We start from the raw sequence: 22,134 nt of genomic DNA, 5'->3' as shown, positions 1-22,134 counted from the left end.
GCGCTTAGTACAGTGCTCTGCACACAGTAAGCGCTCAATAAATACGATTGATTGATTGATTGATTGATTCCCTGCCCACAGTGAGCTTATAATAATAATGATGGTATTTGTTAAGCGCTTACTAGGTGCAAAGCACTGTTCTAAGCGCTGGGAGGATACCAGGTGATCAGGTTGTCCCACGGGGGGCTCACAGCCTTAATCCCCATTTTACAGATGAGGGAACTGAGGCCCAGAGAAGTGAAGTGACTTGCCCAAAGTCACACAGCTGACAAGTGGTGGAGCTGGGATTTGAACCCATGACCTCTGACTCCAAAGCCCGGGCTCTTTCCACTGTGCCACGCAGCTTATAGTCCCGAAGGAGTGGGGGAGACGGACATGAATAGAAATCAATAAATGACAGAGATGGACAAAAGTGGTGTGGGGCTAGGAGGTGGGATGAACAATAATAATAATCATTATAACTGTGGTATTTGTTAAGCGCTTACTATGTGCCGGGCACTGTACTAAGTGCTGGGGTGGATACTAACAAATCGGGTTGGGCCCAGTCCCTGTCACAGGTGGGGCTCGCAGTCTCCATCCCCATTTTCAGAGAAGCAGCGTGGCTCAGTGGAAAGAGCCCGGGCTTGGGAGTCAGAGGTCATGGGTTCAAATCCCGGCTCCGCCACTTGTCAGCTGTGTGACTCTGGGCAACTCCCTTCACTTCTCTGTGCCTCAGTTACCTCATCTGTAAAATGGGGATTAAAACTGTGAGCCCCTTGTGGGACAACCTGATCAACTTGTATCCTCCCCAGCGCTTAGAACAGTGCTTTGGACATAGTAAGCGCTTAATAAATGCCATAATAATAATAATGATAATAATAATGGCATTTGTTAAGCGCTTACTATGTGCAGAGCACTGTTCCAGCGCTGGCGGAGCAGCGTGGCTCAGTGGAAAGAGCACGGGCTTTGGAGTCAGAGGTCATGGGTTCGAATCCCGGCTCCACCACAAGTCTGCTATGTGACCTTGGGCAAGTCACTTAACTTCTCTGAGCCTCAGTGACCTCATCTGTAAAAATGGGGGTTAACACTGTGAGCCCCACGTGGGACAACTTGATCACACTGTCTCCCCCCCCAGCGCTTAGAACAGTGCTCTGCACATAGTAAGCGCTTAACAAATGCCATTAAAAAAAAAAAAAGTTGTCCCACGTGGGGCTCACAGTCTTAATCCCCATTTTACAGATGAGGGAACTGAGGCTCAGAGAATCAATCAATCAATCAATCGTATTTATTGAGCGCTTACTTTGTGCAGAGCACTGTACTAAGCACTTGGGAAGTACAAGTTGGCAACATCTAGAGACAGTCCCTACCCAACAGTGGGCTCACAGTCTAAAAGGTGGAGACAGAGAACAAAACCAAGCATACTAACAAAATAAAATAAGTAGAATAGATATGTACAAGTAAAATAAATAAATAAATAGAGTAATAAATGTGTACAAACATATATCCATATATCCAGGTGGTGTGGGGAAGGGAAGGAGGTAAGATGGGGGGATGGAGAGGGGGAGGAGGGGGAAAGGAAGGAAGGGGCTCAGTCTGGAAAGGCTGAGAAGCAGCCTTAAGAAGCAGCCTGGCTCAGTGGAAAAGAGCCCGGGCTTTGGAATCAGAGGTCGTGGGTTCAAATCCCAGCTCTGCCACTTGTCAGCTGTGTGACTTTGGGCAAGTCACTTCACTTCTCTGTGCCTCAGTTCCCTCATCTGTAAAATGGGGATGAAGACTGTGAGCCCCCCGTGGGACAACCTGATCACCTTGTAACCTCCCCAGCGCTTAGAACAGTGCTTTGCACATAGTAAGTGCTTAATAAATGCCATCCAAAAAAAAAAAAAAAAAAAGGCCTCCTGGAGGAGGTGAGCTCTCAGTAGGGCCTTGAAGGGAGGAAGAGAGCGAGCTTGGCGGGTGGGCGGAGGACTGGCCCAAGGTCACACAGCAGACAATTAAAAGAGATAAAGGGAGGCAGGGAGGGTGACGCAGAAGGGGAGTGGGGGAAGAGGCGCGGGGGGCGCTTAGTTGGGGAAGGCCTCCTCCTCCTCCTCCTCCTCCTCCTCCTCCGCCTTCTTCCCTCCGGCCCCCTCGCCCCGAACCTGACCCCCCCGCCACCCCATGTGCCCTCTCAGGGGTGAAGGTGCTGCCCATCCCCATCCTGTCCGACAATTACAGCTACCTCATCGTGGACACCGAGGCCCGGCTGGCCGTGGCCGTGGACCCCGCGGACCCCCGGGCCGTGCAGGTGAGCCGGGTGCGGGGCCCCGGGGAGAGGAGGCGGCGGGCCGTGGTTTGTTCTCTGTCTCCCCCTTCTAGACTGGGAGCCCACTGTTGGGTAGGGACCGTCTCTAGATGTTGCCAACTTGGACTTCCCAAGCGCTTAGTACAGTGCCCTGCACACAGTAAGCGCTCAATAACTACGATTGATGATGATGATGATGATGACTGTCTCTATATGTTGCCAACTTGTACTTCCCAAGCGCTTAGTACAGTGCCCTGCACACAGTAAGCGCTCAATAAATACGATTGATGACGATGATGATGATGACTCTATATGTTGCCAACTTCTACTTCCCAAGCACTTAGTACAGTGCCCTTCACACAGTAAACGCTCAATAAATACAATTGATTGATTGATTGATTGATTGACTAGTTTCCTCCTCACCAGCCATCCTGGGACTGTCTCTATATGTTGCCAATTTGTACTTCCCAAGCGCTTAGTACAGTGCCCTGCACACAGTAAGCGCTCAATAAATACGATTGATGATGATGACTGTCTCTATTTGTTGCCAACTTGTACTTCCCAATCACTTAGTATGGTGCCCTTCACACAGTAAGCGCTCAATAAATACGATTGATGATTGATTGATTGATTGATTGACTAGTTTCCTCCTCGCCAGCCATCCTGGGACTGTCTCTATATGTTGCCAATTTGTACTTCCCAAGCGCTTAGTACAGTGCTATGCACACAGTAAGCGCTCAATAAATACGATTGATGATGATGATGATGATCCTGGGGAGGGCCCGGGCTTGGGAGTCAGAGGTCATGGGTTCTAATCCAGCTGTGTCACTTTGGGCAAGTCACTTCACTTCTCTGGGCCTCAGTTCCCCCATCTGTCAAATGGGGATGAAGGCTGTGAGCCCCACGTGGGACAACCTGATCACCTTGTATCTCCCCTCTGTGCCTCAGTGACCTCATCTGTTCTCCGGGCCTCAGTTACCTCATCTGGAACTTCTAGACTGTGAGCCCACTTCTAGACTGTGAGCCCACTGTTGGGCAGGGACTGTCTCTATATGTTGCCAACTTGTACTTCCCAAGCGCTTAGTACAGTGCTCTGCTCACAGTAAGTGCTCAATAAATACGATTGATTGATTGATCTGGAAAATGGGGATTAAGACTGTGAGCCCCCTGTGGGACAACCCGATCACCTTGTAAGCTCCCCAGCGCTTGGAACAGTGGTTTGCACATAGTAAGCGCTTAATAAATGCCATTAAAAAATGAATAAATAAAAATGGGGATGAAGACTGTGAGCCCCACGTGGGACAACCTGATCACCTTGTATCTCCCCCAGTGCTTAGAACAGTGCTTGGCACATAGTAAGCACTTAACAAATACAATCATTCATCATCATCAATCGTATTTATTGAGCGCTTACTATGTGCAGAGCACTGTACTAAGCGCTTGGGAAGTACAAATTGGCAACATATAGAGACAGTCCCTACCCAACAGTGGGCTCACAGTCTAAAAGGGGGAGACAGAGAACAAAACCAAACATACTAACAAAATAAAATAAATAGGATAGATATGTACAAGTAAAATATATAAATAAATAGAGTAATAAATATGTACAAACATATATACATATATACAGGTGCTGTAATAATAATAATAATTATTATTATTATTATCATCAGAGTGCCTGGGTTCCTGGAGAAGCAGCATGGCCGAGTGGCTAGAGCCCAGCCCAAGGAGTCAGAAGGACCTGGGTTCTAGTCCTGACTCCTCCACTTGTCTGCTGTGGGACCTTGGGCAAGTTGCTTCACTTCTCTGGGCCTCAGCTACCTCATCTGTAAAATGGGGATTAAGATTGGGAGCCCCGGGACATGGAATGTGTTAGTCGATTATATTTATTGAGCTCTTACTGTGTGCAGAGCACTGTGGTAAAAGGTTGGGAGAGGACAAGGTCACAGGCACATGCACAGTCCCTGCCCACAGTCAGCTTACAGTCTGTGTCCAACATGTTAATAATAATAATAATAATAATAGTAATGATATTTGCTAAACACTTACTATAATAATGATGGCATTTATTAAGCGCTTACTATGTGCCAAGCACTGTTCTAAGCACTGGGGAGGTTACAAGGTGACCAGGTTGTCCCACAGGGGGCTCACAGTCTTAATCCCCATTTTCCAGATGAGGTAACTGAGGCCCAGAGAAGTGAAGTGACTTGCCCAAAGTCACGTGTCAAGCACTGTTCTAAGCACTAAGGTAGATACAAGCTAATCAGGTTGTCCCACATGGGGCTCATAGTCTTCATCCCCATTTTCCAGATGAGGTAACTGAGGCCCAGGGAAGGTAAGTGCCTTGCCCAAAGTCGTGTGTCAAGCACTGTTCTAAGCACTAAGGTAGATACACGATAATCAGGTTGTCCCACATGGGGCTCATAGTCTTCATCCCCATTTTACAGACGAGGTAACTGAGGCCCAGGGAAGTTAAGTGACTCGCCCAAAGTCACGTGTCAAGCACTGTTCTAAGCACTAAGGTAGATACACGATAATCAGGTTGTCCCACATGGGGCTCATAGTCTTCATCCCCATTTTACAGACGAGGTAACTGAGACCCAGGGAAGTTAAGTGACTCGCCCAAAGTCACGTGTCAAGCACTGTTCTAAGCACTAAGGTAGATACACGATAATCAGGTTGTCCCACATGGGGCTCATAGTCTTCATCCCCATTTTCCAGATGAGGTAACTGAGGCCCAGAGAAGTGAAGTGACTTGCCCAAAGTCACGTGTCAAGCACTGTTCTAAGCACTAAGGTAGATACAAGCTAATCAGGTTGTCCCACATGGGGCTCATAGTCTTCATCCCCATTTTACAGACGAGGTAACTGAGACCCAGAGAAGTTAAGTGACTTGCCCAAAGTCACGTGTCAAGCACTGTTCTAAGCACTAAGGTAGATACACGATAATCAGGTTGTCCCACATGGGGCTCATAGTCTTAGGGATAGCAGCGTGGCTCAGTGGAAAAGAGCGCGGGCTTTGGAGTCATAGGTCATGGGTTCGAATCCCGACTCCACCACATGTCTGTTGTGTGGCCTTGGGCAAGTCACCTCACTTCTCTGAGCCTCAGTTACCTCATCTGTAAAATGGGGATTAAGACTGTGAGCCCCACGGGGGACAACTTGATCACCTTGTATCCCCCCAGCGCTTAGAACAGTGCTCTGCACATAGTAAGCGCTTAATAACTGCCATCATTATTATTATTATTATTATTATTATTAATCCCCATTTAACAGATGAAGCAACTGAGGCACAGAGAATTTAAGTGATTTACCCAGGTCACGCAGCCCATAAATCATCATCATCAATCGTATTTATTGAGCGCTTACTATGTGCAGAGCACTGTACTAAGCGCTTGGGAAGTACAAATTGGCAACATATAGAGACAATCCCTACCCAACAGTGGGCTCACAGTCTAAAAGGGGGAGACAGAGAACAAAACCAAACATACTAACAAAATAAAATAAATAGAATAGATATGTACAAATAAAATAAATAAATAAATTTATTTATTTATTTATAAATAAATGACAAAATAAATGGCATAAATGGCAGAGCCGGGTTTAGAACTCGGGTCCTCCTGACCTCTAGGCCCGGGCTTTATCCATTAGGCCATGCTGTCACTTCCCCCTAATTACCCCAGTGCTTAGAACAGTGCGTGGAACATAGTAAGCGCTTAACAGATGCCGTAAAAAAATAAAATTCCACCCTTCCCCTCTCCCTGTTTAATCAGGACCAACTAAGTTGCCTGCTGGGCGACTGAGAAGGGGAGGGCAGGAAGCAGGACTCCGCCGCTTGTCTGTTGTGTGACCTTGGGAAAGTCACTTCACTTCACTTCGAGAAGCAGCGTGGCTCAGTGGAAAGAGCACGGGCTACTTGTACATCTCTATTCTATTTATTTTATTTTGTTAGTATGTTTGGTTTGGTTCTCTGTCTCCCCCTTTTAGACTGTGAGCCCGCTGTTGGGTAGGGACTGTCTCTATATGTTGCCAACTTGGACTTCCCAAGCGCTTAGTCCAGTGCTCTGCACACAGTAAGCGCTCAATAAATACGATTGATGATGATGATGATCTATTCTATTTATTTTACTTTGTTAGTATGTTTGGTTTTGTTCTCCGTCTCCCCCTTTTAGACTGTGAGCCCGCTGTTGGGTAGGCACTGTCTCTATATGTTGCCAACTTGGACTTCCCAAGCGCTTAGTCCAGTGCTGTGCACACAGGAAGCGCTCAATATATACGATAGATTGATTGATTGAAGTCAGAGGTCATGGGTTCAAATCCCCGCTCCGCCAATTGTCAGCTGTGTGACTTTGGGCCAGTCACTTACCTTCTCTGGGCCTCAGTTACCTCCTCTGTAAAATGGGGATTAATCAATCAATCAGTCGTATTTATTGAGCGCTTACTGTGTGCAGAGCACTGTACTAAGCGCCTGGGAAGTACAAGTTGGCAACATCTAGAGATGGTCCCTACCCAACAGTGGGCTCACAGTCTAGAAGGGGGAGACAGAGAACAGAACCAAACATATTAACAAAATAAAATAAATAGAATAGATATGTACAGGTAGAATAAACAGAGTAATAAATACGAACAAACGTATATACAAGACTGTGTAAGTCTTGTAAGTCTGTGTAAGGATTAAGACTGTGAGCCCCCCGTGGGACAACCTGATCACCCTGTAGCCTCCCCAGCGCTTAGAACAGTGCTTTGCACATAGTAAGCACTTAATAAATGCCATCATTATTATTATTATTATTCTCCGGGCTGTGGTTCCCTCATCTTTAAAAGGGGTTAAGACTGTGAGCCCCATACAGGACAGGGACTGTCCAACCCGATTATCTCATATCCACCCCAGCGCTTAGTACGGTGCCTAGCACATAGTAAGTGCTTAACAAATCCCATAATAATAATCATCATCATCAATCGTATTTATTGAGCGCTTACTATGTGCAGAGCACTGTACTAAGCGCTTGGGAAGCACAAATTGGCAACATATAGAGACAGTCCCTACCCAACAGTGGGCTCACAGTCTAAAAGGGGGAGACGGAGAACAAAACCAAACATACTAACAAAATAAAATCAATGGAATAGATATGTACAAGTAAAATAAATAAATAAATAGAGTAATAAATCTGTACAAACATATATACATATATACAGGTGCTGTGGGGAAGGGAAGGAGGTAAGATGGGGGGATGGAGAGGGAAACGATGGGGAGGATAATAATAATAATTATTATTATGGAAAGTGGGAAGGAAATGCGTCTGTTTATTGTTGTCCTCTCCCAAGCACATAGTACAGTGTTCTGCGCACAGTAAGCGCTCAATAAATGCGACTGAATGAATAAATGAAAGGGAAGAAAGGAGGAAATAAGTAACAGGAGGGGCCCGACTGCCATCCCGGGCGTTCCTCCGTCTCTCTGTCTGCATCTATCCCTCTCACTCTTACTGAGAGGCAGAACGGCCTAGTGGCTAGAACCCGGGCCTGGGATTCAGAAGGTCACGGGTTCTAATCCCGGCTCCGCCACTTGTCTGCTGTGTGACCTTGGGCAAGCCACTTCACTTCTCTGGGCCTCAGTTCCCTCATCTGGAAAATTCATTCATTCAATCGTATTTATTGAGCATATTTATTATACATATTTATTACTCTATTTATTTATTTTACTTGTACATATCTATTCTATTTATTTTATTTTGTTAGTATGTTTGGTTTTGTTCTCTGTCTCCCCCTTTTAGACTGGGAGCCCACTGTTGGGTAGGGACTATCTCTATATGTTGCCAACTTGTACTTCCCAAGCGCTTAGTACAGTGCTCTGCACACAGTAAGCACTCAATAAATACGATTGATTGATTGATTGATTGATTGAGCACTTACTGTGTGCAGAGCACTGGACTAAGCGCTTGGGAAGTACAAGTTGGCAACACATAAAGACGGTCCCTACCCAACAGTGGGCTCGCAGTCTAGAAGGGGGAGACAGACAACAAAACCAAACATATTAACAAAATAAAATAAATAGAATAAACCTGTACAAATAAAACAGAGTAATAAATCCGTACAAACTCCATATATACAGGTGCTGTGGGGAGGGGAAGGAGGGGGCTCAGTGTGGGAAGGCCTCAATCAATCGTATTTATTGAGCGCTTACTGTGTGCAGAGCACTGTACTAAGCGCTTGGGAAGTACAAGTTGGCAACACATAAAGACGGTCCCTACCCAACAGTGGGCTCACAGTCTAGAAGTGGGAGACGGACAACAAAACAAAACTTATTGACAAAATAAATTAAATGGAATAATAAATACGTACAAACATATATGACGTTTAAGAGTGTGAGCCCCAGGGGGAACAGGGACCGTGTCCAACCTGATTACCTTGAACGTACCCCGGTGCTGAGAACAGTGCTTGGCACATAGTAAGCGCTTAACAAATGCTATTATTAGCGCTTAACAAATGCCATTATTATTATTATTATCATTATTATTATTATTTTCTCCCCATCCCCTTCAGGCCGCCATAGAACAGGAGGGGGTCTCCTTGGTGGCCATCCTCTGCACCCACAAACACTGGTATGTGCCCAGATTGCCCAGGAGCCGGGAGGGAAGAGGGCGATCGGTCGGTTCCCGGCTGCCTCCCTGTCTGGGAATGCCACCCCCCATTCCCAGCAAGGTCTCCCTTCTACACCTCCGTTCTCATGCAGCAGGATTGGGAAAAATGGGATGGGTGGGGAAGCAGTGCGGCCTAGTGCGGATATTGCCCGGGCGTGGGAATCAGGAGTACTGGGTTCTAATCCCGGCTCCGCCACTTGGACAACCCCGGGCAAGTCACCTTGCTTCTCCGGGCCTCAGTTACCTCATCTGTAAAATGGGGGTCGAGACCGGGAGCCCCGTGTTGGACGGAGACTGTGTCCAACCTGATTCGTTTGGGTCTACCCCAGTGCTTAGAACAGTGCCTGGCATGGCTCAGTGGAAAGAGCCCGGGCTTTGGAGTCAGAGGTCATGGGTTCAAATCCCGGCTCCGCCAATTGTCAGCTGGGTGACCTTGGGCAAGTCACTTCACTTCTCTGGGCCTCAGTTCCCTCATCTGTAAAATGGGGATTAGGAGTGTGAGCCTCCTGTGGGGCAACCTGATCACCTTGTAACATCCCCAGCGCTTAGAATAGTGCTTTGCACATAGTAAGCGCTTAATAAATGCCATCATCATTATTATTATATAGTACCATTAAAAAAATAACAAACCAACCAAAAAAAAAAAAAAAAAACCACGTGTCTCTGCTCCCCCTTCCTCCGTTTGCAGCTTGGTGGCTGTTTGATTAATTGTCCGGCGGACTGGCTAGTTGACTGCCTGACTGATTAGCTCATGGCCTAGCGGCAAAAGCCCGGGCTTGGGAGCTTAGAGGACGTGGGTTCTAATCCCGGCTCCGCCACTTGTCTGCTGGGTGACCTTGGGCAAGTCGCTCCGCTTCTCCGGGCCTCAGTCCCCTCGTCTGCCAATTAGGATTGAAGGCTGTGAGCCCCACGTGGGACAGGCTGATGGCCTTGTATCAACCCCAGTACTTACAACGGTGCTTGGCATGTAATAGGTGCCTGACAAATGCCGTTATTATTATTATTAGCTGGCTGACTGACTGACTAGCTGGCTGGTCGGCTGATTTGCTGGCTGATTGATTAGCTGGTTGACGGGCTGACTGTCTGGCTGACTTGTTGACAAGCTGGCTGCCTGACTCATTGACAGCCCCACTGACTGAATGGCTGATTGTCTGACTGGCTGACTAGCCGACTCACCGACTCTCTGGCCAAAATCCACCCTAAACATCGCTACAATCCTCCCTTTCCTCTCCATCCAAACTGCTACCATGTTAATCCAATCACTCATCCTGTCCCGCCTTGATTACTGTATCAGTCTCCTCCCTGTCCTCTGTCTCTCCCGACTCCAGTCCGTACTTCATTCTGCTGTGATTCTGGAGCATTTTTCTACAAAAACGTTCAGGCCATGTTTCCCCACTCCTCAAGAAACTGCCCATCCACCTCCCCAACAAACTAACCTCTCGCCCGTGGGCTTTCAATTCCACAATCCCCTTGCTCCCTCCTACCTCACCTCACTGTCCCTCCATCTCATTTATCATTCATTCATTCATTCGTTCAATCATATTTATTGAGCGCTTACTGTGTGCAGAGCACTGTACTAAGTGCTTGGGAAATACAAGTTGGCAACATATAGAGATGGTCCCTACCCAACAACGGGCTTGCCGCCAGTCCCTGGTCCATGTGTTGCCTCTGGCGTGGAACACCCTCCCTCCTCACATCCCACAGATAATGACCCTCCCATCCTTCAAAGCCTTAGGGAGGGCCCGTCTCCTCCAAGAGGCCTTCCCTGACTAAGCCCTGCTTTCCTCTTCTCCCCCTCCCTCCTGCGTCACCCTGACTCGCTCCCTTTATTATCCCCCCTCCCAGCCCCACACCCCTTACGTCCATATCTGCCATTTATTTATTGATATTAATGTCTGTCTCCTCCTCTAGACTGTACGCTTGTTGTGGGCAGGGAATCTGCTTATTTAAAGCCCTTCAAAGCCCTATTGAGAGCTCACCTCCTCCAGGAGGCCTTCCCAGACTGAGCCCCCTCCTTTCTCTCCCCCTCCCCATCCCCCCTGCCTTACCTCCTTCCCCTCCCCACAGCACCTGTATATATGTATATATGTTTGTATGGACTTATTACTCTATTTTATTTGTACATATTTATTGTATTCATTTTATTTTGTTAATATGTTTTGTTTTGTCGTCTGTCTCCCCCTTCTAGACTGTGAACCCGCTGTTGGGTAGGGACCGTCTCTATATGTTGCCAACTTGGACTTCCCAAGCGCTTAGTCCAGTGCTCTACACACAGTAAGCGCTCCATAAATACGATTGAATGAATGAATGAATGAATATTATTATATTATACTCTAGCACTTAGTACAGTGCTCTGCACACAGTAAGCGCTCAATAAATACAGTTGACTGCCTGATAGGCTGACTGTTTGACGGACCCCATGACTGACTGACTTACTGACTGTCTGTTTGACAGATTGACAGGCTTCCTGACTGGCCGGCTAACTGTCTGATTGACACGCCGACCGGTTGACTGACTTACTGTCTGGCTGACTGGGCTGGGCTGATGGATTCGCCGGGCTGGCCGACTGGATGACTGTTTGGCCAACCCCTCGACCTTGCTGACTTTTTGGCTGACCCCATGACTCGCTGACCGGCTGGCTGGCTGACTGTTTGACTGGCTGGTTGACTACCTGCCTGACAGGCTGGCAGACTGACTCAGTGACCGGTTGACTAACTGACTGGCAAATAGACTAGCTGACTGGTTGGATGGCCGGTTAACCGGCTGGCAGGTTGGCTGATAGGGAGTTGGGGAGGAGAGGGGACACTGGAAGGCTATTATCCAAGCTGGGGTGGGCAAAATAAGAGCCAGAGTCCCTCCCTTCAATCTCAACCCGTGGACATCCCTGTCTTCCTGCCCCTTCCCCTGTCCACCCCAGACACCTCCAGGATCCTTATCCCAGACTCCAGAGGCTGCAGTGGCATGGATGGGTTGGTTGGGGGGAGGAAGGGTAGTCTGTCCCAGGCCTCTGGTCCTCTCCACCCCACAATCACAGACACACACCCAGGCACACCCTGCCCCATGCTGTGGACTCCCTGATGATCCTCCTCTGCTCCCCTCTCCAGGGACCACAGCGGGGGGAACCAGGAACTGAGGCGGAAATTCAGAGCCTGTCGGGTGTACGGGAGCCCTCTGGACGGCATCCCCCACCTCACCCAGTAAGAGCCTCTCAGACGCCCCCCTGTCCTCCGTGGGTGCTCCTTGGAGGGCCCCCAGTCTCCCCCAGCCTCCCTACCCTATCTCATCCGAGGGTGGTTCAGGAAGTAGGGAGAGCAAGGCCTGAGTGGGTTGGAAGTAGGGAGAATGAGGACTGTGGGCCGGGGGGAGAAGGAAGGGAAGGAAGTGGGGAGAATGAGGACTAAGAGGGAGGAGGAGGGGCAGGAAGAGGGAAGAATGAGGACTGAAGGGGAGGGGGAGGGACAGGAATTGGGGAGAATGAGGATTGAGGGGGAGGAAGAGGGACAGGAAGTGGGGAGAATGAGGATTGAGGGGAAGAGGGACAGGAAGTGGGGAGAATGAGGACCGAGGGGGAGGAGGAGGAAGTGGGGAGAATGAGGATTGAGGGGGAGGAAGAGGGACAAGAAGTGGAGAGAATGAGGGCTGAGGGGGAGGAGGAGGAGGAGGAAGAGGGACAGGAAGTGGGGAGAATGAGGACTGTTGGGGAGGAAGAGGGACAGGAAGTGGGGAGAATGAGGACTGACGGGGAGGAAGAGGGACAGGAAGTGGGGAGAATGAGGACTGTTGGGGAGGAAGAGGGACAGGAAGTGGGGAGAATGAGGACCGTTGGGGAGGAAGAGGGACAGGAAGTGAGGAGAAAGGACTGAGGGGGAGGAGGAGAAGGAGGAAGAGGGACAGGAAGTGGGGAGAATCAGGACTGAGGGGGAGGAACAGGGACAGGAAATGGGGAGAATAAGGACTGAGAGGGAGAGGCAGGAATTGGAGAGAATGGGGATTGAGGGGGAGGAAGAGGGACAAGAAGTGGGGAGAATGAGGATTGAGGGGGAGGAAGAGGGACAGGAAGTGGGGAGAATGAGGATTGACGGGGAGGAAGAGGGACAGGAAGTGGGGAGAATAAGGATTGAGGGGGAGTGGCAGGAATTGGCGAGAATGAGGATTGAAGGGGAGGAAGAGGCACAAGAAGTGGGGAGAATGAGGACTGAGGGGGAGGAAGTGGGGAGAATAAGGGCTGAGGAGGAGGGGCAGGAGCTGGGGAGAATGAGGACTGGGGGGAGGGGGAGGAACTGGGGAGAAGAATAAGGACTGAGGGGGAGGAAGAGGGACAGGGAGTGGGGAGAATAAGGATTGAGGGGGAGGAAGAGGGACAGGAAGTGGGGAGAATGAGGACTGAGGGGGAGGAAGTGGGGAGAATAAGGACTGAGGAGGAGGGGCAGGAGCTGGGGAGAATGAGGACTGAGGGGAGGGGGACGGGTTGGAAGCCGAAAGATGGAGGCCTGAGGTGGGGGAGGAGGAGGTCCGGTGGAAGAGAGCCCAGCTTCTCCCATAGCAGGTGGGGGCAGCCGGATCCCTTGCGGCCAGGCCCACGTCCAGGCCGGTGGGGTCTCCCTGGCCAGGGGCCGGCAGCCCGGCCTGCCCTCACTGCCCCTCCCCGCAGCCCCCTGGGCCACCAGGACATGGTGAGTGTGGGGCGACTGCAGATCCGGGCCCTGGCCACGCCGGGCCACACCCGGGGCCACCTGGTGTACGTGCTGGACGGAGAGCCCTACGGAGGGCCTCCCTGCCTCTTCTCGGGGGATCTGCTCTTCCTCTCAGGCTGCGGTGAGCCCTGCCCCCCCGGGAGGGGCGGCCGGGATGGAGGGAGCCCCAGAGAATACGTGCCGGGGGGGGGGGGACAAATCCCAGAAGGCACTGGGGGAGCAAGAGACGCTAAGGCCCAGGTGACCCCGAATCCCAGAACGCGTCGCGGGGATGGGGAGGACCCGCCTCGCCCCTGGTTTGGAGGCCCAGAGACCTCTAGCTGGAGGGAGGGAAGACTAGGGAACAGCAGGCGTGACATCCGGTTCCCTGGGAGGAAGCGAGGGCGGGAAACACTTCTGACTCTGTCCCGTATCTCTCTCCCCCAGGCCGGACGTTCGAAGGGTCGGCGGAGACCATGCTGAGCTCCTTGGACGCTCTGCTGGCCCTGGGCGATGACACGCTGCTATGGCCGGGTGAGGGGTCACTGGCCTCCGTCCCCCCGCCCGGCCCCTTCCCCGCCACCACCATCGTCATCAGGGTGGGAACGAGCCGGGTCACCACCCCGACTCAGAGACGTCCCGCCACGATCCCGTTCGAGGCGATCCGCCCTGAGCCCCGGGTTTAGAAGAATTCCGGTCACCGGGGAGCCCCGGGGACAGACCTGAGCTGAGCCCCAACTCCCGACGGAGCCAAGAGGGGCGGGTGGGGGGCCCAAATCAATCAATCAATCAATCAATCGTATTTATTGAGCGCTTACTATGTGCACAGCACTGTACTAAGCGCTTGGGAAGTACAAATTGGCAACACATAGAGACAGTCCCTACCCAACAGTGGGCTCACAGTCTAAAAAGATCTGAGCCGACCCCCAATTTGCGGGGCCTGTGGCGAGGAGGGACGGATGCCCTCCCCGTGACCACCCGTGACCGACTGCAGCGGCCTATGGCTGCCTGTGACTGCCCATGACCACCCATGACTGCCCGTCACTTCCTGTGACTCCAAATGACTCTCCATGACTGTCCGTGACCACCCACGACTGCCTATGACTACCCATGTGTGTCTGTGACCGCCCATGTCCATTCATTCATTCATTCGATTGTATTTATTGAGCACTCACTGTGTGCAGAGCACTGTACTGAGTGCTTGGGAGAGGACGGTACAACAGTAAACGGACACATTCCCTGCCTGTGACCGCCTGGGACCACTTATGACAGCCCGTGACTGCCCATGACCACCTGTGACTTCCTGACTTCCCATGACTACCTGTGACTGTGCATGACCACCCGAGGCTGCAGATGTGTGTCTGTGACTGAACGTGACCGTGACCACCCATGACTGCCTGTGGCCACCTGGGACCACTCATGACTGACTGCCTGTGACTGCCCATAACCAGCTCAGACCATCCGTGACTGCCCGTGACCACCTGTGACTGCCCATGTGTGTCTGTGACTGCCCATGACCGTGATCACCCGGGACTGCCTGTGACCTCCTGTGACTGCCCGTGAGTGCCTGTGCTTGCCCATGACCACCCATGACCGCCTGTGACTGCCGTGTTTGTCTTTGCCCATGACCATAACCCATTCATGACTTCCCGTGACTTCCCCTGGCTACCTGAGACCATCCTTGACCGCCTGTGACTGCCCATGTGTGTCTGTGACCGCCCATGACCATGACCACCCATGACTGCCTGGGACCATCTGGGACAACTCGTGACATCCCGTGACTTCCCGTGACCACCTGGGACCACCCGCGACCTCCTGGGCCTTCCCATGACTGCTTGTGACCGCCCGTGACTTACTTCTTGTGACTTCCCGTGACTTCCCGTGACGGCCAGGGCACGAGTACGCGGAGGAGAACCTGGCCTTCGCGGCGGCCGTGGATCCCGAGAACTCGGAGCGGGAGAGGAAGCTGCAATGGGTGCGGCAACAGCGATTGGAGCGGAGGAGCACGGTGAGGGAAGCAGGGGGCCTGGGTTCTAATCCCTCCCTGCGTGATGTTGGGCACATCCCTAAACCTCTCTGGGCCTCAGTTTCCTCACCTGTAAAACGGGGATTAAATCCTACTCCCTCCTACCCCATGCGGGGCGGGGACAGTGTCCAACCTGATCAGCTTGCATCTACTCCAGCGCTTAGTACAGTGCTTGGCACATAGTAATCCCTTAACAAATACCAAAACAAAAGAAGACCAGAACCGCAACGGGTTGGACAGCCTCAGGAAACATGTCAGTCAGTCAATCCATCATATTTATTGAGCACCTACTGTGTGCAGAGCACTGTACTAAACGCTTGGGAGAGTCCATTATAACAATCAACAGACACATTCCCTGCCTCCAGTGAGCTTATATAGGAAATGGGGCCTGGGAGACACAGAGAAGCAGCGTGGCTCAGTGGAAAGAGCCCAGGCTTTGGAGTCAGAGGTCATGGGTTCGAATCCCAGCTCCGCCACATGTCTGCTGTGTGACCTTGGGCAAGTCACTTAACTTCTCTGAGCCTCAGTTCCCTCATCTGTAAAACGGGGATTAAGACTGTGAGCCCCACGTGGGACAATCTCATCACCTTGTATCCCCCCAGCGCTTAGAACAGTGCTTTGCACATAGTAAGCGCTTAACAAATGCCATTATTATTATTATTATTATTATTATTAGAAGGGGACAGAGAGACATTAATATAAATGAATAAGTTAGTCGGTCAATTTTATTTATTGAGTGCTCACTGTATGCAGAGCACTGTACTAAGCACTTGGGAGAGTCCACTATAACAACAAACAGACACATTCCCTGCCTAGAGTGAGTTTACAGTCTATAAGGGGAGGCAGACGTTAGTAGAAATAAATACATAACAGATCTGGACATAAGTGCTGTGGCGTGAATAAAGGGAGATTACAAGCTCACGTCTAGACTGTAAGCTTGTTGTGGGTAGGGAATGTGTCAGTTTATTGTTCTATTGTCCTCTCCCCATTGCTTAGTACAGAGCTCCGGACCCAGGAAGCGCTCAATAAATACGATTGACTCTATTTCTATTAGTATCCATTCCCCCTCTAGACTGTAAGCTCATTGTGGGCAGGGAATGTGTCTATTTATTATTCTATTGTCCTCTCCCAAGCGCTTAGTACAGTGCTCTGCCCCCAGTGAGCTCTCAGTAAATATGACTGGACGGATGAAAAGAGTGACCGGCCGCGAGTCAGGGCGACGCAGAAGGGAGCAGGAGACCAGGAAAGGAACTCCGACGCCCCCATTTTATAATGATGGCATTTATTGAGCGCTTACTCTGTGCAAAGCGCTGTTCTAAGCGCTGGGGAGGTTACAAGGTGATCAGGTTGTCCCACGTGGGGCTCACAGTCTTCACCCCCGTTTTCCAGATGAAGTAACTGCGGCCCAGAGAAGTTAAGTGGCTTGTCCAAAGTCACCCAGCTGACAGTTGGCGGAGCCGGGATTTGAACCCATAACCTCTGACTCAAAGCCCGGGCTCTTTCCACTGAGCCACGCTGCTTCTCTATTCCCTCTTTCTGGTCGCCCAGTGTCCGTCGACCCTCGGGGAGGAGCGGGCTTATAACCCTTTCCTGCGGACCCACTGCCCGGCGCTGCGGGAGACCCTCGGGCCCGGGCCGGCGGGCGAAGACCCCCGGACCCACCTGCTGCGGGAACTGCAACGACTCAAGGACCAGTTCAAGAGCAAGTGACCTGCTGGTGCCACGGGGACGGGGAAAGCCAGGACACCCCCCCACAACCTTCCTGACCCCCCAAAACCCTCCACGGGCACGGGGACGGAGGCCTGGTTCTCCCCTCCCGCTGCCTCGGTTTCCCCTCATCCACCTTTTGGGGGAGAGAAACGAAGCGTTAGAGTCCGACGGGCCGGGAAAGGGAGGGGAAGGGGGATATCCGGACCTTCCTTGGAACCTGTCGGGTCTTTGGCATCCATGTACAGGCCTCATTCCCCTCCACCTGGAACTTCTTCATTTCTCCCATCTCCCCCCTGAAGTAGGGAGGCCGAAGTGGAGGCTGGATTAATCCCTCACCATCTGGGAAATAAAAACCGGCCCCCAGAAGGAACCTGGTTGCGTCATTCCTATAATAATAATAATAATAATAATGATGGCATTTGTTAAGCGCTTACTATGTGCAGAGCACTGTCCAGAGCACTATAACACCGCTGAGAGACTGAGATCCGCTCGCAGGCCTGGGAAGACCCCCCGACTGTGATGATAATAATAATAATGATAGCATTTATTAAGTGCTTGCTATGCGCAAAGCACTGTTCTAAGCGCCGGGGAGGTTACAAGGTGATCAGGTTGTCCCACGGGAGGCTCACAGTTTTAACCCCCATTTTCCAGATGAGGTAACTGAGGCACAGAGAAGTGAAGTGGCTTGCCCAAAGTCACACAGCTGACAAGTGGTGGAGCTGGGATTTGAACCCATGACCTCTGACTCCAAAGCCCGGGCTCTTTCCACGGAGCCACGCTGCTTCTTTGTGGTATTTGTCAGGCGCTTACTCTGTGCCAGGCACTCTACTAAGCTCTGGGGTAGATTCAAGATTATCGGGTTGGACACAGTCCCTGTTATTCATTCACTCAATCATATTTATTGAGCGCTTACTGTGTGCACAGTCTTAATCAATCTATCAATCAATCGTATTTATTGAGCGCTTACTGTGTGCAGAGCACTGTACTAGTTGGCGACATCTATGGTTGTACATATTTTATGTACATGTTTTATGGTTGTACATATTTATTACTCTATTTTACTTGTACATATCTATCCTATTTATTTTATTTTGTTGGTATGTTTGGTTCTGTTCTCTGTCTCCCCCTTTTAGACTGTGAGCCCACTGTTGGGTAGGGACTGTCTCTATGCGTTGCCAATTTGTACTTCCCAAGCGCTTAGTACAGTGCTCTGCACACAGTAAGCGCTCAATAAATACGATTGATCGATGATCTAGAGACGGTCCCTACCCAACAGTGGGCTCACAGTCTAGAAATCCCCATTTTACAGAAGAGGGAACTGAGGCACGGAGAAGTGAAGTGATCGCCCAAGGTCACGCGGCAGACAAGTGGCGAGCCAGAATTAGAACCGAGATCCTTCTGAGTCCAAGGCCCGGGCTCTAGCCGCTAGGCCACGGTGCTCAGTTTCCCCATTTAGACCCCACCCCTGGCTTCGCCACTGGCTTGCCCACTAATTCCGGGCAGATTAGCCAATACCCACCCCTCAACTGCCCAGAAAAGTGCGGAGAGACTCCCCAGGCTCTTGCCCGTCCCCCCCAACCTCCCTATCAGGAAGTTCTTCCTGGAATCTACCCCTCATCCTTCCTGCTGCTCGTGAAAACCTTAGAATAGAAACAGCCAGAGAAGGGGTCTGGCTTAACATCACCAGAAATTTGGTTTCACTTTGCCCAGTGGCTGTAGGAATAGTAACAACATTTTTTGAGTGTCCACTTATTCATTCAGTCATACTTGCTGAACGCTCGTTGTGTGCGGAGCACCGTACTAAACTCTTGGGAGAATACAATACAACAATAAGCGGACACATTCCCTGTCCGCAATCATCATCATCATCATCAATCGTATTTATTGAGCGCTTACTATGTGCAGAGCACTGTACTAAGTGCTTGGGAAGTACAAATTGGCGACATATAGAGACAGTCCCTACCCAACAGTGGGCTCACAGTCTAAAAGGGGGAGACAGACAACAAAACAAAACATGTGGACAGGTGTCAAGTCATCAGAATAAATAGAATTAAAGCTAAATGCACACAATGAGCTTACAGGTTAGAGGAGGGGGAGACAGACTTTAATAAAAATAATTATGGGCTGGAGAACAGAGAGGCAGGGGGCTGGGAGATCAGTAAGGAGGCTGATGCAGTAATCCAGGTGGGATAGGATGAATGATTAGATTAACATTGTAGCCTTCAATCGTATTTATTGAGCGCTTACTGTGTGCAGAGCACTGTACTAAGCGCTTGGGAAGTCCAAGTTGGCAACATCTAGAGACGGTCCCTACCCAACAACGGGCTCACAGTCTAGAAGGGGGAGATAGGCAACAAAACAAAACATGTGGACAGGTGTCAAGTCATCAGAATAAATAGAATTAAAGCTAATGCACTGTACTAAGCGCTTGGGAAGTCCAAGTTGGCAACATCTAGAGACGGCCCCTACCCAACAGCGGGCTCACAGTCTAGAAGGGGGAGACAGGCAACAAAACAAAACATGTGGACAGGTGTCAAGGCATCAGAATAAATAGAATTAAAGCTAAATGCGCACAAGTCAACAGAACAAACAGACCCAAAGCCAAATGCACATCATTAACAAAATAAATAGAATTGTAAATATGTAGAAGAAAAATAAATAGAGTAATAAATCTGTGCAAACATATATACAGGTGCTGTGGGGAGGGGAAGGAGGTAGGGCGGGGAGGATGGGGAGGAGGAGAGGAAAAAGGGGGCTCAGTCTGGGAAGGCCTCTTGGAGGAGGTGAGATCTCTGTAGGGCTTTGAAGGGAGGAAGAGGGCTAGCTTGGCGGATGTGTGGAGGGATTGGGGGCATTCCAGGCCAGGGGAAAGACGTGGGCCGGGGGTCGACGGTGGGACAGGCGAAAACGAGGCCCAGTGAGGAGGTGAGCGGCGGCAGAGGAGCGAAGGGTGCGGGCTGCGATGGAGAAGGACAGAAGGGAGGGGAGGTGGAGAGGAAAGGGCGGATTTTAGCGACATTGTGAAGGTGGGACTGACAGGATTTAGTGATGTGTTGAATATGTGGGTTGACCGAGAGGATATGGGCTTGTGAGATGGGAAGGATGGTGGTGCCGTCTACAGTGATGGGAATGTCGGGGAGGATGGGGTTTGGGTGGGAAGATATGGAGCTCTATTTTGGACATGTTAAGATTGAAGTGACCGGAGGACAATCATGTAGAGATAATAATGATAATAATAATGATGGCATTTATTAAGCGCTTACTATGTGCAAAGCACTGTTCTAAGCGCTGGGGAGGTTACAAGGTGATCAAGTTGTCCCACATGGGGCTCACAGTCTTCATCCCCATTTTGCAGATGAGGGAACTGAGGCCCGGAGAAGTGAAGTGACTTGCCCGAAGTCACACAGCTGCCAATTGGTGGAGCCGGGATTTGAACCCATGACCTCTGACTCCAAAGCCTGGGCTCTTTTTCACTGAGCCACGCAGTGACCAGCTCAGTGACCATCTTTAAGAGATGTCTTAAAGGAAGGAGGAAATGTGAGACGACAGAGAGGGAGAGAGATAAGGGTTGGAGATGGAGATTTGGGAATCATCCGTATAGAGGTGGGAGATTTGGGAATCATCCGTGTAGAGGTGGGTGTAGATGGAGAATAGAAGGGGACCCCGAAATGAACCTTTAGGGACCCCCACAGTTAGGGGGAAGCCCTTAGTACAGTGCTCTGCACGCAGTAAGCGCTCAATAAATATGATCGAATGAATGAATGAATGAGGGTGAGGAGGAGCCTGTGAAGGAGACTGAGAATGAACACTTAGTTCTATCAATCGATCAATCGTATTTATTGAGCGCTTACTGTGTGCAGAGCACTGTAGTAGAAGCTTGGGAGAGTATAATATAATATTATATATTAAGCGCTTAGTACAGTGCTCTGCACATAGTAAGCGCTCAATAAATACGATTGATGATTCTCTGCCCACAATGAGCTTATAGTCTAGAGGACTGTTGGTTAGGGACTGTCTCTATATGTTGCCAACTTGTACTTCCCAAGCACTTAGTACAGTGCTCTGCACACAGTAAGCGCTCAATAAATACGATTGATTGATAGAGGATGAGCTTACAGTCCAGAAGTACAGTCTAGTACTGCATTGTATTAGACGCTGCATCCTGTCTACTCTAGTGAGGGATGTGGGGGTGGGCAAACATAAAAATATTTACAACTGCAATGATCAAAATAATTGAATGAGTCTATATCTAGGAGTGCTGAGTGCCCCTGAGTGCTTAGTACAGTGCTGTGCAAACAGTAAGCGCTCAATCAAGAAGCAGTGTGGTCTAGTGGATAAAGTCCAGGCCTGGGCGTCAGAGAACCTGGGTTCCCAATTCTGATTCCGTCATTTTTCGCTGTGTGACCTTGGGCAAGTCGCTTCACTTCTCTGGGCCTCTGTTTCCCTAACTGGAAAATGGGGATTCAGACTGTGAGTCCCATTTGGAACATGGACTTTGTCCAACCTGATTGACTTGAATCTACCCCAGCGTTTAGTACAGTGCCTGGCACACAGGAAGCACTTAACAAATGTCATAAAAAATTGAAAAAATATATTGATTGATGGATATAAATGCATTTTCAAATGTTAGGATTGACAGATGGGATTAGGAAGGTAGTAATAATGATAATGATAGTATTTGTTAAGCACTTACTATGTTCCAGGCACTGTACTGAGAACTAGGAGTAAGTTATTATTATTATTAAGTGCAGCCAAGTCGTTTCTGAGTCATAGTGACTCCACGGATATACTTTCTCCAGAACATCCTGTCCTCTGCCATCATCCCCAA

At 50.1% G+C, this 22,134-nt stretch overlaps 1 protein-coding gene across 1 annotated transcript in view; it reads left to right on the top strand.

Moving 5' to 3' along the window:
* The window catches only part of LOC119929508 (probable hydrolase PNKD), a 53,699-nt gene extending 36,037 nt beyond the window's left edge, over window positions 1-17,662 (top strand). The window contains exons 3-9 of the mRNA XM_038747690.1: window positions 2,151-2,263; window positions 8,800-8,858; window positions 12,002-12,094; window positions 13,549-13,712; window positions 14,018-14,104; window positions 15,463-15,578; window positions 17,145-17,662. Coding sequence (XP_038603618.1) covers window positions 2,151-2,263; window positions 8,800-8,858; window positions 12,002-12,094; window positions 13,549-13,712; window positions 14,018-14,104; window positions 15,463-15,578; window positions 17,145-17,306 — 794 coding nt within the window. The 3' untranslated portion in view covers window positions 17,307-17,662. The remainder of the gene's footprint in view (window positions 1-2,150; window positions 2,264-8,799; window positions 8,859-12,001; window positions 12,095-13,548; window positions 13,713-14,017; window positions 14,105-15,462; window positions 15,579-17,144) is intronic.
* Window positions 17,663-22,134: the final 4,472 nt, after the last annotated feature.

Source organism: Tachyglossus aculeatus, chromosome 1 (assembly GCF_015852505.1).
Source record: "Tachyglossus aculeatus isolate mTacAcu1 chromosome 1, mTacAcu1.pri, whole genome shotgun sequence".
Taxonomy (NCBI): Eukaryota; Metazoa; Chordata; class Mammalia; order Monotremata; family Tachyglossidae; genus Tachyglossus; species Tachyglossus aculeatus.
Note: the sequence above shows the minus strand (reverse complement) of the source record. Positions and strands in the feature narration are given on the sequence as shown.